Consider the following 16,578-nt stretch of genomic DNA (forward strand, 5'->3'; position numbering starts at 1 on the left):
AAGTTGACCACAAATTGTGAAGGTTCAAATTGTGGAGGTCTGAATTGTGAAGGTCCAGATTGTGAAGGTCCAAATTGTGAAGGGCCCCTCATGGCACTGGAGAGTGACCAGTTTCTCCACCTCAGAAGTCCAGCAGTGAGAGGACTTGTCTGACTTCACCCCAGCTGGCTGCACTGCTCTGGCTGTGGTGAACTCTGGTTGCAGCAAGAAGGTGCAGGGTTTCATCAGAGTAGACCTCAGGAGATGAAACTTTCTGCACCAAACACCTTCTCTGCCAAAAATCCAGGGTCTCATAAGGTGCTGGGATAGCAGATGGCCATGGAGGAGTCTGGGGTGAGCATATCGTCTGAGCTGGTTTAAAAAGAGAAAGTTGTCATCAAATGTGACCTCCTCACGAGCAAGCTCAACCAGATCCACCACCCTGGCAGGCTGGAGTTGTCAGGACATGAGAAATTAACTCCATTTCCGTTATAAACAGCTTTTAGATGTAGTGAAATTCTTCATGCAAGACGTCTCCGGTCTGGTGAGACACGGCGGAGCCCGAGGCAGAAGGGACCCAGCCTGATCCCTGCATGTCTGTGCTGGGGAACAACCTGAGAGCTCTGAGGAACCGCCCCATGGCGACAGCCAGTGTCTGGGGGTGAGGACATCCCAGCCCCGAGATCCTCACAAAGCCTCAGCATTTGAAAAATGCTGCTTTTCACCTCCAGGAGGTTTTGCAGCCGTTGAAAGACCACGGTCCCAGTTCCAAAGTGCCTCTCCGGCCTTGACCACAGAGACTCCTGTCTACATCCAACCATGCTGGGATCTGCTGGCAGCTGGAACCTGGATAGCAGCGGGAAGGTGGAATTACCCCTGGGAGCAGCAGTGGCAAAGGTCACCTGCACTCAGGAGCTAATGCAGTTACTGGCAGCATCCAGCCAGAGGAACAGAAACCAGGGAAACTCAAACCCAGCCACCGTGCCAGCCCTTTTTGCCAAGGATTAATTCACTCGGTCAGACTCCAAGAGGAACCCAGGCTAGTCCCTTTCCCCACTTATTTTTCCCAATGGTCCTTTGGTATGAATAAAAAGAGGTATAAAAACAACGCTTTGCTTGAAATCTCATTTTTAGATGCAGCTACTGCCTCCAAATTTGCCTCTCCTATCCCTGATCAGCGCTTAAAATGTCATTTTGGGGGATTTCCCATTAATTCCAGGTGCTCTAGGGCTGGGCTTGTGGCTCAGTGGAGGTGTTTGGAGCTGGCAGGCAGCCAGGAGCCACTATTATATTTTCTGTTTTTTAACACTCCCACCACTATTTACAGTGTCCCCACAGCAGGACAGCCGGCTGTTCACCTTGGGGACCTGCAAGGACACTGCCATGCTGGGAGGGAGGAGGACACCAGCCTTCCCCAAAGGCAGGGGCAGCACTGGAGCTGGGATTGATGCCCTCACTGTCAGTTCATGGGGGCAATGGGTTTATCCATCCTCAGCTGCATTCTCCGGATGCTTGCGGGAAGTCCTGGGCTCCCCATACACGGATGTTGGGCTTGTTTGCACAAGGTGTGTGTTTTCTGGGGAAAAGCACATTTCCCCCCCATTTTCCTCTCCCTGTGTGGAGGTTGAGGGAGTGAGGAATTTCACCAGGGCACTGAGCCACCGCCAACCCAACCCCACAAGCCCGGGCAGCCCCGGGATGTGAGAGATGGCTCCAGCCTGGCTGTGGTTGCAAATATTCGTGTCAGATCATGCCAGAGCCCATCTCTCCCATGGCCATGCTGCCCAGCTTGACTGTGGGCTCATGCCAGGATCAATGAAAGCCTGTGTTGTCCACTGCAGCAGGATCCAGATGCCTCATTCCACTGCACCATCCATTCTGTACAACCCAAACCCTCTCACGGCATATTTGGGTGCCCCGCACTGGGGAGCCCCCCGTGTGGTGTTCCATCATCTGGGCAATGCCTTCAGCACCTCCTTTCCTTCCACATCCACCGAGATCCGTCACAAGCCCCCAAAAAGAAAGCAGGGAATAATTCTGGAGGGCACCCAGGCAAAGGAAGGGTCAAGCCCATCATCCAGCAGAATCTCAGCATCCCAGTGCTGTTTATGCATCTGCCATTCCATACTCAGCCCGTGCCCCCGGGGTTCTTTGCATTATTGCTCTTTAATTGCCCTGCTCAGGAAGCGCGGAGCTTTGACCGCCTGGTTAATGAGTACGGGAGGCATCGACCCCTTCGGCTGCAGGGAGACCCTGTCCCCGACACCCAGGGCCAGGACAATCCAGCTGTTCTCTATGCGTGGGCATCCCACGCTGCAAATCCCACTTTTGGGGCCGTTGGAATTCCCCCGATACAGATGCTCGCCCAAGATCCTAAGCCAGATGTTTTCCTGGGAGCCCCCCATGCTGGCCCAGCTGTTTCTGCCCCCTGCCTCGCCCCAGTCCAGCTGTGACCCCTCCCCAGCCCGCTCCGGGCGCTCCCGCAGGTGCCGGAGCCGGAGCGGGGCGGAGCGGGGCGGCCCCGGGGCGGAGCGGCGGCGGCTCCGAGCGCTCCGTGCCGCGGGCTCCCGGCGCATCCCGCTGCCGGTAAGTGCCGCGAAAGGTGGGAACGGGATCCACCGGGCCGGGCTGGGATGGGACCCGCGCAGGCTGGGCCCTAAAGGGTCAGAGCCAACCGGGCAGGATGGGATCTTGGTGAAGCGGGCAGGATGGGGTGGGATGGGGCTGGGAAGGGCAGGATGGAAACCCGAGGGGTCAGAGTGAAGCCGCTCCTTCCCGGCACATCCCGCTCTGGTAAGTGCCGCGTACTGGGAGTACGGGACAAGCAGAACCGGGAAAGGATGGAATTCAAGCGGGCAGAATAGGACAGGATAGGACGGGATAGGACTGGACCGGACAGGATGGAACCCATCAGGGTTAGACCCAACTGGGTAAAATAGGACTGGACCGGACCGGACCGGACCGGGCAGGAAGGGACCCGACAGTGTCAGACTCACCCAGGCGGGATGGGACCTTACAGGGTGAGAGGGAACCCGCTCCTTCCCGGCACATCCCGCTGCCGGGAAGTGCCGCCAGTGGGGAGGGGGGACGGGACCAGGCGAACCGGGAAAGGACGGGATCCGAATGGGTCAGAGTGAACAGGGCAGGATGGGACTGGACAGGGCAAGATGGGACCCAACGGGGTCAGACCCAGCTGGGCAGGTTGGGATCCGAGTGGGTCAGAGTGAACAGAGCAGGGTCAGACCCGAGAGGGCAAGGGCTGAACCCCTCAGGATGGGATCCAACGGGGTGAAACCAAACTGGGCAGGATGAGGCCAGACTGGGCAGGACTGGACCCAAACAGATTGAATTGAACTGGGCAGGATGGGGCAGAACTGGAGAGAATGGGATCAGATCCAGGGAACAGCCGTGCTTCAGCTGGGGTTTGCAGGTGCTCCCAGAGCTGCTCCGAATGGAAGCTTTGCTTTTGGGGTGGTTTGGCAGCTCTTACCATGGAGCAGGGCTCAAAATCCCACCATGATCCCCCTGGCAGGGCTGGTGCAGGGTGGATTCTCCCCTGTCCCTCTGCTCCCATGGTCTGGGGTGCCTGCATCCCTCAGGCATCCATAGGGATCAGCCCTGTGCCAGAAGTTGTATTGCACATAAATCGAGCTTAAATCTGCTCGAGGGACCTGGTTTTCCTTGGCATTTCTGTTGTGGATGCAGGTAGCCTGGCCTCTACCTTTTATATATATGTATTTGTGCATGTGTACTTCCAGAGGTATAAATATATTCCTATATATGAGCATGTCTGCACAGACATGTGTGTATAGATGTATAAATATATTTCTGTATATATGGGTGGAATTATGTATCAACATGAGTGTGACTCCATGTGCTCAGGGACATATATTTGTGTGTAGGGGTGTAGAAATTTCTGTATATGTGTGTGTATGTGAGTGGAGAGAGATATACTAATATTATTTCTATTTCTATTTCTGTTTCTATTTCTATTTATTTATAAATATGTAATATGTGTGTGGAGAGCCATAGATGGGGTTGGATGTGAGATTCATATGTAGAGAGATGTGTAGAGGTGTATTTATGTATAGAGATATATGTTTATATTTGTGTCTGTAGTTACATGCATAGAGGTATAGGCCAGCTGAGACTGGGAAAGCTCCTTGTACCTTCCCTGTCCCCATCATTCCCTTTCCAGCAGGGAATCACAGCCCAGGTTGCCCAGAGCCTCCTTGAGGTGCTGATTTATGATGGGGCACCAAATTGTGGGAAGATGAATGTGCTCACCCAAGGACAGAGTGGCTCTGCCACCACCCTGTGCCCAACAATCCATGTTTAGTACACCAAAATTCCCAATTTTGCCCCAATTTTTCCACATTGTTACACCCTGTGAGGCTTCACTAAATGAAGATTTCCCCTTAAACATCCAAGCCTGGCTCCCCACTGGGAAGATGGGCACCTGAGGATATTTTGGCACCAGCCAGGAGATGTTTGGGGATAAGGATGTGGTGGCTTTGGCCAAGTGACATGCAGGATGGAGCATCTCCCTTTTCATGCTCTTTGAAATTTGCTGAGCTGGAGCTTTCACTTCCACCAGCCCAGACTTCCAGCCCTGCCAGCCAGCCACAAAGACCAGGGTGGGAAAGATAAACCACAGAGGAAGATTTCCAAGGGACAAAGCCCTTCCCCACATCCTATTCCAGGGCAGCAACATCCAAAAGCTTTCCCCACCTGTGTCCAGTTCCCAGAATCCCCCTCCCAATCAATTGCAGGGTATTAATTAAAGCTAATTCCACTGAGAAGGGCTTGGTTTGAAAGCAAAGAGGTTGGAGGGGGCACGTGAAGGGGGAAGCTCGCGGCTGCGGGTGATTATTTTTAATCTCTTCCCCATCTGGCCACAGAGCAGCTCCACTTCTCTTTCCTGATCCTTGTTCCTGCTCTGCAGGCACCTTAAAGCTCTGGGGTGAGAGTGACCCCATCCTGACCCTTCCCAACACCACAGGCACCCCCTTTTTTCCCCCTGAAAGTCTCATTTCCAATGGATTTCAGCCAGAGGTGGCAGGGCACCAGCTCCTATGGATGTGAGAGGTGCCAGCCCCATCACCCCGAGAGCTGGCAGGGATTCCCATGATGGGGTTTTGGGGTGAGAAAAGGGACTTTTGGGGTAATCCACCCTGATAGACAATGAGGTGGGAACATGCCCTGGGCACAGAAACTGGTTGAGGCTGAGGGTCTCAGTGAGGTTTCATTAATTGGTTTCATTAATTGGTGGGCATTGGCATCCTGGGACTGGGGGTTCTGGGTTTTCCTCCTCTCCTCCAGCTTTCCCATCCCCCCAAACCCAGCAGCAGGGGGGTTCGGTGCTGTTTCCCTCTTACAAAGAGGGTTTTTTTCCCTCATTTGCCATTTTTTTGGGGGGATCGCTTCTTTTTTTGGCTGCTCCTCCTTTTTTTGGGTAACTGAAGACCTAGGTAGCCTTGGGCATGGTCCTTATCAGGTCCCTGCCAACATCTCCAAGGGGTGTTTTGGGGGAAAAATATGTTGAAAAGGGGTGTAGGTCACACTGGTTCACTTCAAACTCAGTACCTGTGCCTCAGTTTCCCTCATTTTACTGCAGCACCTGCACAGCTGGAGCATCTTCTTCCTCTTGGTGCTACAGTGCCAGGGGATTTTCCTGTCCCCAACATCTGCCCAAACTTAGAAGGAGTCAAATACGAGGCAAATGAGGCAAAAATGGAGGAAAGACACAAAAATGAGGGAAAGAGGCCAAAAAACAAGGGGAAAAATTTAAAAAATTACAGAAAAAAACCCCAAATAATTGTGAGCCAGCCACATCCTGGCACCCAGAGGCAGGAGCATCCCCTGCCCTGGTGGCATCTGTGCTGTGCCACAGCCGTGCAGAGCCATTCCTGCCAGCTGGTTTCTGTTCCCCAATTCCCTGGGGTGAAGGAGGAAAGGGAAGTGTTGCTCAATGGGGTGAGCACAGCACCCACAGATGTGCCAAGGGCTGGCAGAGCCGTGGCTCCAGCACTCTGGGGCACCCCAAGATGTAAGAGGCACTCCCAGGACCCCTCTTCCCACCCACCTTGTCCCCAATGTCCTTGGCGGGGACACTGAGGGGGGTGACAGAGGTTCCTGTGGGTGCTGCCATGACCTTGGGTCCTGGGGGAGCTTTGGGGGGACCCAGGGGAGCTTTGGGGGGAGCCAGGGGAGAGGGAAGTTCACAGCCCTGGAGCATTTATTAGCTTGGAGGTGGGAGAGGTGAGTGCTGGGACTGCCTGGAGCTGGGGTGACAGTGGGGTGACAGTGGGGTGACCATGGGGTGCTCAGAGGGATGCAGGGGAGCACTGGGGGCTGATGAGGGCTCAGTGAGGCGACAGAGGGACTCAGCAGGGTATATGGGGGATGGAAGCAGCCAGGGGACTTATTCACAAACCCCAAAATTGTGTCCCCAACACCCACACCATGGCTGGGCTGTGCTCTGGGGACTGCTGAATCCCCAGACACCTGAAATTGGGGGGTACAAGCTGACGGGGTGACCCCTGGACTCGTTTGTCTCTCCCTCCCTGGTGCCCTGTGCCCCATGCTCCTGGCTGGAGCTTGGGCACCCCCTCCCTGCCTCAGTTTCCCCTTCCCAGTGGGCACCCCCTTGCAGGCAGGTTTGTGCCCAGGGCAGCAGGGGAAGCGGGGGCTGTGTCTCCAGCCGGGAGGGAGGGCAGGGCAGGGCAGGGCAGGGCAGGGCAGGGAGGAGGGGAGGCAGGAGAAGCGGCTCTCGGGACCTGCAGCCCTCCGGGCGCGGGTGGCACCCACGGGCGACAGACGCTGCCCAGGGCTGGGACGGGGGCTCATGGGCTGTGCCACCGCATCTGCCACGCTGCTCTCAGCCCCTGAGGAAAGCAGATCTCCTCCTCCCCTGCTCAGAGCTGGGTGGGCTAGACTGGAAACCTCTGGGCTCGTTGTCACCGTGCTAATTTCGGGCTGGAAGCGGCCGCGAGGGTCGCGCTGGGCTCGGCGCTGGTGGCATCTCCCGGGCTGAGCCCGGCTGGCTGCGGGGCTTTGGCACCCCCTGCAGAGGCGCAGGAAGCCGTGCCGGCGGCCAGCGGAGCATCCTGCCGCAATTTCCTCTGCCGGAGGGGGCTGGCAGCGGCTCGGCCCTGTGCAAACCCTTCTGGCCGGGAAAAGCGTCGTGGGATGGTGGCAAGTGTGGCCGCCACGCTGTCCTGTGCGGTCCCACTCGCTCTGCCTAAATCCATCACTGTGGCTTAGAATTGTGGAATCACAGGAGGGTCTGGGATGGAAGTGACCTCAAAGATTCATTCCAGCACCCTGCCATGGGCAGAGACACCTCACACTAGCCCAGGGTGCTCCAAACCCTGTCCAGCCTGGCCCTTGGACACTTCCAGGGGTGCCGCGGCTTCTCTGGGTAGCCCAGCTCTCCCAGAGCAGAGGGGATCCCTTGGAGCAGCTCTGTGGCCTCCTTTGGACTCTCCAGCAGCTCCACATCCTTCTGCTGTGTCCCCATGGCTGGGGCAGCTCTGCAGGTGGGGTGTCACCTGAGCACAGAGGCAGAGGGGCAGAATCCCCCTTCCCTGTGCCCATGCTGGGGGATCATGTGCATGGTTGGGTCATGTCCAGCTTCCCATCCACCAAATTGTCCTCAGGGCTGCTCTCCATCCCTTCATCCCCAGCCTGTGTGCATACTGGGTGTTGCCCCAACCTGCAGATCACCAGTCTAGGTTCACCCTTTGATGAGGCAGACAAGTCACCAGCTGTCCCCTCTGACATTCACAGGTGCTACAAAGGGGCCACACCAGCAGAGAGGACACTGACAGCTGGGAACGCCACCATGGCCAACCTGACAGCCATGAGCAGCGGGAGGAACTCGTGCACCTACCACGAGGAGTTCAAGCAGGTGCTGCTGCCCCTGGTGTACTCGGTGGTGTTCGTGGTGGGGCTGCCCCTCAACGCCGTGGTCATCGGGCAGATCTGGCTGGCACGGCAGGCGCTGAGCCGCAGCACCATCTACATGCTCAACCTGGCCGTGGCCGACCTGCTCTACGTCTGCTCCCTGCCTCTCCTCATCTACAACTACACCCAGAAGGACTACTGGCCTTTCGGGGACTTCACCTGCAAATTCGTGCGCTTCCAGTTCTACACCAACCTGCACAGCAGCATCTTCTTCCTCACCTGCATCAGTGTCCAGCGCTACCTGGGCATCTGCCACCCCTTGGCCTCGTGGCACAAGAAGAAGGGCAAGAAGCTGACGTGGCTGGTGTGCGCGGCCGTGTGGTTCATCGTCATTGCCCAGTGCCTGCCCACCTTCATCTTCGCCTCCACGGGCATGCAGAGGAACCGCACGGTCTGCTACGACCTGAGCGCGCCCGACCGCTCCGCCGCCTACTTCCCCTACGGCATCACCCTCACCTTCACCGGCTTCCTGCTGCCCTTCGTGGCCATCCTGGCCTGCTACTGCAGCATGGCCCGCATCCTGTGCCAGAAGGACGAGCTGATCGGCCTGGCCGTGCACAAGAGGAAGGACAAAGCCGTGCGCATGGTCATCATCGTGGTCATCGTCTTCTCCATCAGCTTCTTGCCCTTCCACCTCACCAAGACCATCTACCTGATCGTGCGCTCCTCGCCCACCCTGCCCTGCCCGGCCCTGCAGGCCTTCGCCATCGCCTACAAGTGCACGCGGCCCTTCGCCAGCATGAACAGCGTGCTCGACCCCATCCTCTTCTACTTCACGCAGCGCAAGTTCCGCGAGAGCACGCGCTACCTCCTCGACAAGGTGAGCTCCAAGTGGCGCCACGACCACTGTGTCACCTACGGCTCCTAGGCGAGGACGAGGCCACCTCGGTGCCACCGAGGCGCGGAGCAATTTCGGCTCTAAGCTCCACGGAGCGGAGATGGCTTCACCGGGGACGTGCTGGAGGAGAGGAGGATGGCATCTCCAAGCTGTCAGCACTGTCAGCCCATCTCCAGCCTGGTGGTGGATCCACAGTGATCCACCTCCATCCGGTGGTGCAGTGTTAACCCCATCACAGATCCAGTGTTCTCTCCCTTGCTCACCTGGAGCAGCTCAGCACCTAGGTGGTCAAGCCACCAACGCAATAAAAATACACTGGGACTGCAGAACACAAGATGGAGTTCCATGGAGGACACATCCCTGGCTCAGGATGAGCTGCTCGGGGATGATTTGTCCCCATACTCAATTAAAAATTCCCTGATGGGGACAGCATGAAGGCTGGGGAGGGTTTGGTTCAGCCCATACCACGGGACCATGTGCTTCTCCAGCTCAAGATCAGTGTCACAGGTGGTTTTAGTGAAACATCCTTTTTGGGACATCCCTATCCCCCAGTGAGGCCACACCAGCTAGAGACACAAGCTCACTGGTGCTGCAAAATGGCGGAGGAGCACCCTGGATGGACTGGGAACCAGGAAAGGGGACATCAGGGCAACTGGAACACCCATGCTGGATTTCCCACTGAAACCATGACCATGGGCTGGGTTAGGCAGCATTGTCACCTGCCTGGGGACCTCCATAAATCTGAGTCCAGCGCCCTGCTTAGCCCAGCACCCCAAATCTGGCCCATCCTGGTGCCAGTGGTGCCCTGCTGTCACCTCCTAACCAGGATCCACCACAATCAGAGACAGCACACGTGGACACAGCACCCAGAGTTGGAAGATGCATTCCACAGAGAGCTACTCAGTGTCCTGGCCACATCACCATACATCCCACAGCTGGCTTGGCCTCTCCATGGGGTTGGGACTTGAGCTTTGCTCCCCCAGCCTCTGTTGGGATGCTGCTCCCTCACAGCAAGGAGGGATTTGTGAGGTGGAGGCAGCGCTCATCGCTCTGCGAGTCTTCTCTAATATATAGGATGTATAGAATTAACTCCCTGCTCTCTCTCAGATGGGTGTATACACCCACTGTATGTACAGACATAGAATATATCCGAGCAGAGGGAGGTTTGTGGCCCAGCCCAGGCTCTGCAGTGCAGAAATTCTCTGCCTGAACACGGTATATGTATCTATACAGTGTATATATATATATAAATATATATGTGGATGACTGCATTTTTCATGTCTGCTTATAATAATCACACCCAAGTGGATTGAAGTGATTTGCTTCCAATCTCCAGGGTTGAGCACCTCTCCAGCTTGGCTGCCTGCAGCTGGCCAAGCGTGCAGCTCATTCCTGACTGCTCCCTGCAGGTACACAGTGTCTCCTCAGGTACCTGGGCACCCAAGCATCCAGTGCTGGCAGTCCCAGTGTGTCTCCTTGCTGTCATGAGGATGAGGAGGGTGTCCAGAGTGGTCACAAGCTCTTGGATGATGCTCAGAGATCTCAGCATCACGGCTGGGCTGGGAAGGAGAGGGATCCTGCAGCAGCATTAGCTCAAACCATCTGGTTTTGCAGGAGCTGTGTCCCTGTCCTGACTGTGACAGTGACTCTGGGCTGGGGCACAGAATGTGATGAAGGAGGCAAAGGCAGCCCTGTGCTTTCCCTTGGCCTGAGCTCATCCACGCCAAAATCCCCTCTGATGGATTTTTGGGGTCCTGCAATGGAAGGGCAAAATGCTGGGGGGCTGCGAGAGCGAAGGCAGGAGCGACAACCCCAGCCTGATGTCCCCATCTCTTCCCAGCCCGGAGGAAGGTGACGGAGTGGGAGGGCCGGGCCACGCCATCCGGACCCAGGAGAGGGCGCAAAGTATTTAGATTTGGAGAAATCCGGCTGATCTGTGGGTGTCCACCTGGCTCCAGGGAGGGAGGGAGGAGCCCTGCAGCATCAGAGCGCCCAGCGCATGGATAGGACCCATGGGAGGAGGTGGCCGGAAAAATCGAACCACAATAAAGCTCTGAGGGGGGGGAAAAATTTAATCAGCTTCCAAAAAGTCTGGTGGTGGCTGCAAGGGCTGCATGGGCTCGGGTGGTAACATCCAACAATCTCAGGATGATGTTCCTGGTACTGGAATCACTGATTTGGAACGTTTTTGAAGAGGCGGGAGCACACAGAGCTCTCCTTGGATCTCACCACGTCCTGCCCTGCCCTGTCAGCAGTTCTCTTGGCACCACCAGGCCTGGAAGTGATGGGAATAAAGGGATGCCTTAGAAATGGGGTGAAGGCTTCAACAAATCTCCTTTGCTGGCCAGATGCTCAAAGCCAGCAGCTGAGGAACAGCTCCCACAGAACCAAGCGGGGATGAAATGCATAATTTCATAATTTTAATAAAATCTTCCCAAAATGCCACCTGTGAGGGACATCCTGGGGACAGGAGACACCCAGGCCTGGGGGAAGCAGGGAAGCAGGGAGGAGGGTGGGAAGGGAGAGCCAGGGAAGGAAGACTTGCAGGGGTGGAGCATCTCACGGCATCACTGCGGGCGCTTTTTAGGCCCCGAAAAATTTCATTTACAGGAGGTGTTGGATTTTTTTTTCTCCCCTTTTTTGTGCCTTGGGGTCAGAGCCAGAAATATCTTCTACATGGCCAGAACACCTCTGCAGACCCATCCACATCTCCAAGGCCACAGCTCATCCACCAGCCATCCCAGCCACCTTCATTTTTCACATCCCCAGCGATAAATCTGCTGTCTTGGGGGGAAAAAAGGGTTATAGGCTTCAAATAGCAAGCGCTGACAAGCACTGCTAAAACCCACGAGAAAGTCTGTTCACGGGGCAGTGCTTCCCTGCAGAGCTTTGCAAGTTGGGAACAAGGTGTTCTCTCCTCCCTGAGATGAGCAGCAAAGCAGGGTCTGGAGGCATCTGCTGCCATGGGAAGAATCTTTCACTGGCACTCACATTTTTGGTTATTTGTACTGTTTCCCCCTAAAAAGAAAAGGCTGGGAAGGGATGGAGGGAATCACAGAGTGGTTTGGGTTGGGAGGGATCATAAAGAGACCACCTAATTCCAACACCCTGCCATGGGCAGGGACACCTTCCACTGTCCCAGGTTGCTCCAAGCCCTGTCCAACCTGGCCTTGGACACTTCCAGGGATCCAGAAGCAGCCACAGCTTCTCTGGGCACCCTGTGCCAGTGCCTCACCACCCTCAGAGGGAAGAATTTCTTCCCAAAATGCCACTGAAATCTCCCCTATTTTAGTTTAAAGCTGTCCCCCCTCATCCTATCACTATCTGCCCATGTAAAAAGTTGCTGTCCCACTTTTTTATAAGCCACTTTATAAAAGGGAAGGGGGATGAAGGATGCTGGGGGCGGGGGGGAAGGGGGTGTGGAAGAAAGGATGCAGGGGGTAAGGAAGGATGCGGGAGGGGGGTGAAAGATGCAGGGGGGTGCGAGGTGCTCCTGCTTAGCTCGGGAGCGAGAGGGCAGCGGTAAAGCCGCCTTCCTCTCCCCCCCTCCCCTCCAAAGGAAAAAAAAAAAAAAACAAAAAAAGAGAAAAATTAAATAAATAATTTTTAAAAGGGAGCAAAACTTCAACCCTCCCCCTCTGCGGGAGCAAACCCCGCCTCCGGGGAGGAAAGTTTATTTGAATGCAACAAATAAAAAAGCAGGGGGTGAGGGAGGAGGAAAAGCCAAAAAAAAAAAAAAAAAAAAAAGAAGGGGTGGGGGGGTGGGGGGAGAGAGAGAGAGAGAGAGAAAACAAAGCGGGAGGGATGCAGCCCGCCGGCAGCCCGGAGGAGGAGCGGGGCCGGGCGGTGCCTGCGGCGGGGCCGGGGCCGGGGCGCGGCGGCGGCGGGGCCGGGGGGCGGGCGGAGGCGGCGGCGGCGGCGGGGGGGCACCGACAATGGCGGAGGGGGGCAGCGGCCGGGGGGTAGCGGCGGCTCGGTGCCTCCTGCCCGCCTCCTCCCCGCCTTCCTCCTCCTCCTCCTCCTCCTCCTCCTTCTTCTTCCCGGGTAGGAAAGTTTCAGCGCCGATCGCGGAGCAACAACCGGGCCGGGCTTTTGGCAGCCTGGCCCCGTCGGTACGGCAGCTTTCGCTTCGTTTCACCGAGCCCGAGCCGACGGGCCCGGTTCATGCCGGGGCTCAGCCGCCGTCCCCGGCTCCACCGCCGCCCCCGCCGCCGCCGCCGTCGCCGCCGGGCCCGGGGTTAAACGCGGAGCCGCCGCGCTGGCCCAGCGTCCCGGCGATGCGGAAACTCTTCGGGGAAAGCTGCCGGCAGCCGACGGCGGCCACCGGGAATGGGATGGGGAACGGGAGCGGGAGCGGGAGCGGGAGCGCCCGCGGAGCTCCCCCGCCGCCTCCGCCCCGCAGCCGCGTCCCGCACCCGGCGCTCCGCTCTCCCCGCGGAGCTCCGCCGGAGCCCGGCCCGCATTCCTGGCATAACTCGGCTCGACCGCAACCACCCTCCTCCTCCCCATCACCCCGCTCCAACGGGGACGATGAAGCCGCGGCGGCCCGTTCTCCCCGCGTTTCATCGGGCAGCGAAGGCGAGGGGCAGAGCGCTGCCCTCCGGCCCCGCGCCGCACGGAAGAAGAAGAAGGAGGGCACGGAGGATGGCGATGCCGAGGCCGAAGGCTGCGCTAGGGTGGTCCCCCGCCACCCGCTGCCCATGGTGGCCCGCGTCTCCAAGGTGAACATCCTGCCCTTCGGCAGCCCCGGCGGGTCACGCAGCAGCAGTCGCTATTCCAGCACGGAGACGCTGAAGGAAGAGGAGCAGTTTGGAGTCTGCTGGCCCGGCCAAGGACGGACTCTCCAGGCGGGTTATGGTATCTATCGATCGCCCAGTTTCGGGGCTAGTGATGGCCTGGCTTGGGGACAGCCGGGGGTCCGCGTCCGCCCCAAGCTGCCCCAGAGCATGGCCAAGGCAAAACCAGACCATGGGAGCGAGAGCCTGCACCAGCCAGGGCTGGAAGGGGAGCGGGCCAAGCACCGCAAGTCCTTGTCCAACCCCGACATAGCCACCGAGACCCTGACTCTGCTCAGCTTCCTCAAATCGGACCTCTCAGAGCTGAAGGTGAAGAAGAAAGGGGTGAGGATCGGCCTTGATGTGGGCTCTGATGGATGCTCCAGCGGTGCCAGCTCCTCTCCAGGTGGCTGCGGTGCCGCTCATCCCCAAACCCGCTGGGCGCCGGGCGAGCGGCCAACACTCAAGGACCTGACGGCCACTTTACGTCGCGCCAAATCCTTCACCTGCTCCGAAAAATCCGGGACACGGCGGCTTTTCCTGCAGAGCACCATGAAGCAGAGCTCCTCCGAGCTCCTTCTGGCCTCTACGGACAGCCAGGCCCGGGTGGCTCCAGGTGGGGGACAGCAGGGGGACGAGGACCCTCTCCCCATGGTCATCCAGGACCAGTACATCCAGGAGGCGAGGCAGGTGTTTGAGAAGATCAGCAGGATGGGTTCGCAGCAGGACTATGGCTTTGCCACTGAGCAGAAGGACAGCGGAGGTGTGGAGGGCGCTGAGGTGGTGGCACCGATGATGGGGACGACGGACGCGACCCTTCGGGGACAGGTGGAGAGCACACGGTGTTTGAAGGACGTGGAGCTGGAGGAGAACCTCACTCACAGTAAATCCGTGGAGGAGCTGTCGGGTCACGAGTCGAGCGTGACAGACGAGGGCATCGTCACGGAGCCAGAGCCCGTGGGGATGCCCTTCCAAGGCCTGCACGAGGCTGTGGACGCCTGGATGCTGCCCAGTGCCGGGCCGGCAGCGGGTGGCTCCGAAACGCCGCTGCCCGCTCACCCTGTGGCGGCGGTCGAAGACCTTCCAGCTGGCAAACCCGAGACTCCGAGCACCCCTGGCAGCCTGCGGCGCCGACGTAAGTTCCCGTCAGCGGGCGCCAATGGGATGGAGGGCGGCAGCGAGGGTGGCACCGAGCCCTACCGCTCCCTCAGCGACCCCATGCCTCACCGGAGATGCTCGGTGGCGGAGGAGGCCAAGAATTTCTCCGTCGACAGCAACCTGCTGGGCTCGCTGAGCACCAAGGTGGGCATCCCCCAGCCCGCCGCCATCGCGGGCAGCGCGGGCAGCGCGGGCAGCGACCTGTCCCTGGGCAGCGATGGGCCCCGCGACTACAGCAGCCTCATCCGCACCATCGTCAGCCAGCCCGGCGCCATGGCCAAGCTGGGCGACGACAAGGCCAACGGCAAGACCATCAAGAAGAAGTCACTGAGCGACCCCAGCCGCCGTGGTGAGCTGGCACCTGGCACCTTCGAGGGTCCCGGAGAGGCCATCAGCGAGCTGGAGGCCAGCATTCCCCCATCCAGCAGCGAGCCCATCCTCTCTGCCCAGCCCGCGGCACCAGGCACTGGCCGCGGCTACGGCTTTGACCCCAAGCTGGCCGAGGTGCTGTCCCCTCGCGTCGCCCGCCGCAGCTCCAAGAAGCGCTCCAACCGCGCGGCTCACCAGGAGAACCAGCCGCCCCCCGCGCCCGCCGTCCTCGCCAAGAGCCGCCCGGCCACCAAGCACGTCCGGCACACCAGCGAGCCCGCCACCTTTGTCCCCATCGCCGTCCCCGAGCCGCTCGTCCCCTCCGGCCACCACGGCCACCTCCCTCCGCCGGCCGCCGGCCGCTCACCTGGGAAATCCTTGCCGACCCTGCAGCCTCCTTCGCTGGAGGATGTCACCAAGCGGTACATGCTGGCCCTCAACTCAGGTGACACGTCCCCCGCTCCTGGGGATGGCCCCCGCTCGCCACCCGCTGCCCCACCGCCCCGGCTGCCCCGGTGCTCGCGGCTGCCCGACGAACACGGCCCCAGGACCAAGCCACAGGTGGTAAGTGCCCATCCATCCTGAAAGCACCTTTGTTTCATCCAAAGCACTGGTGGCCTTGGGGTCTGTCATGTGTCCCTTGTGGTGGATGGACAAATTCCCATCTGCAGAGGCACTGCTGGGTGGGCCAAGAGCCCTCCCAGCCCTTTCTGATGGTTCCCAGGGGATGAGCTCTTGTTTGTTGGGGCAACCTCCCTGATGAAAAGGTGACTTTTGGATGGGAAAAAGCAGCTTTCAGGTTATTCAGGTTAAATAGCACCACGTTTTGGTGGAAGAGGGTTTCAGAAATCTATTATGTTTATATATAACATCTCTCAGTGGTGCTGATATAAGGTACTGATAAATTGACCATCCCTGAGATGCTGAACCAAACATTGCCTTTTCCTTGGCTGAGAAGGCTGGGAGAGGATCCTTCTGCTTGGGAATCCAAATGGTACACCCCTTATTGAGCAAAACTGCATTTTCCCCCCCAAAAAACCACCATCCCTCTACTTGGGATCATGAGCATTGCCACGCTGGTGCGTGGGAAAAAGAGGGAAAATATTTTTGTGCATGCACTGAATATTTGATTGATAGGTGAAAGTTTGATCCTCTCTGGGGAAGAATTGGCGCAGTCTGGGGGATGTGAAGGTGCTCTGCTCACCCTGAAACACAGCTGCATGCTTTGGGATCTTTCTTGGGATGGGTTTTTGGCATCGCTGGCCCCTTGGCTGAAGCTAGACTTGGGTTCCCATCACTCCGGGTGTTTGTGCCGGGAAGGGCTTGGAAGCATCACCTCCTGCTGCAGCACAGCAGTGCCAGCACCCACGGGGCTTTTAATAGCTCTGGGAGAAGCCCAGAAATACCCATTCCCGTGGGGGATCTGCTGAGAGCTCTCAGGAATGACGCTGGCAGGGCTCTCTCCCCTGCTCCAAACCTATTTAAGAGGAT

General features: G+C 58.2%; 2 protein-coding genes across 4 annotated transcripts in view; both read left to right on the forward strand.

Annotated features, from left to right (window-relative positions):
- Nucleotides 1-2,555: 2,555 nt before the first annotated feature.
- Nucleotides 2,556-10,056, forward strand: P2RY6 (pyrimidinergic receptor P2Y6). 2 transcript variants are annotated; one of them, XM_036404202.1, is made up of 2 exons: nt 2,556-2,565; nt 7,771-10,056. In XM_036404202.1, the coding sequence occupies exon 2, from the start codon at nt 7,826-7,828 to the stop codon at nt 8,813-8,815; it is 990 nt and encodes a 329-aa protein (XP_036260095.1). In that variant the 5' UTR covers nt 2,556-2,565; nt 7,771-7,825; the 3' UTR covers nt 8,816-10,056. The 2 variants fall into 2 exon arrangements, with proteins under 2 accessions (XP_036260095.1, XP_036260094.1); XM_036404201.1 differs by lacking the exon at nt 2,556-2,565 and adding an exon at nt 2,712-2,772.
- Nucleotides 10,057-12,720: 2,664 nt separating this feature from the next.
- Nucleotides 12,721-16,578, forward strand: part of ARHGEF17 (Rho guanine nucleotide exchange factor 17) — a 29,228-nt gene continuing 25,370 nt past the window's right edge. For both annotated transcript variants that reach the window (XM_036404196.2, XM_036404197.2), the window contains exon 1: nt 12,721-15,651. In XM_036404196.2, the coding sequence (XP_036260089.1) occupies nt 12,721-15,651 (2,931 nt within the window). The remainder of the gene's footprint in view (nt 15,652-16,578) is intronic.

The sequence above is a fragment of the Molothrus ater genome, chromosome 2, assembly GCF_012460135.2.
Source record: "Molothrus ater isolate BHLD 08-10-18 breed brown headed cowbird chromosome 2, BPBGC_Mater_1.1, whole genome shotgun sequence".
NCBI classification, from domain to species: Eukaryota; Metazoa; Chordata; class Aves; order Passeriformes; family Icteridae; genus Molothrus; species Molothrus ater.

Bases quoted from the DNA above. Each gene is read 5' to 3' on its own strand.
- P2RY6 (XM_036404202.1), top strand. From the start codon at position 7,826: ATGGCCAACCTGACAGCCATGAGCAGCGGGAGGAACTCGTGCACCTAC.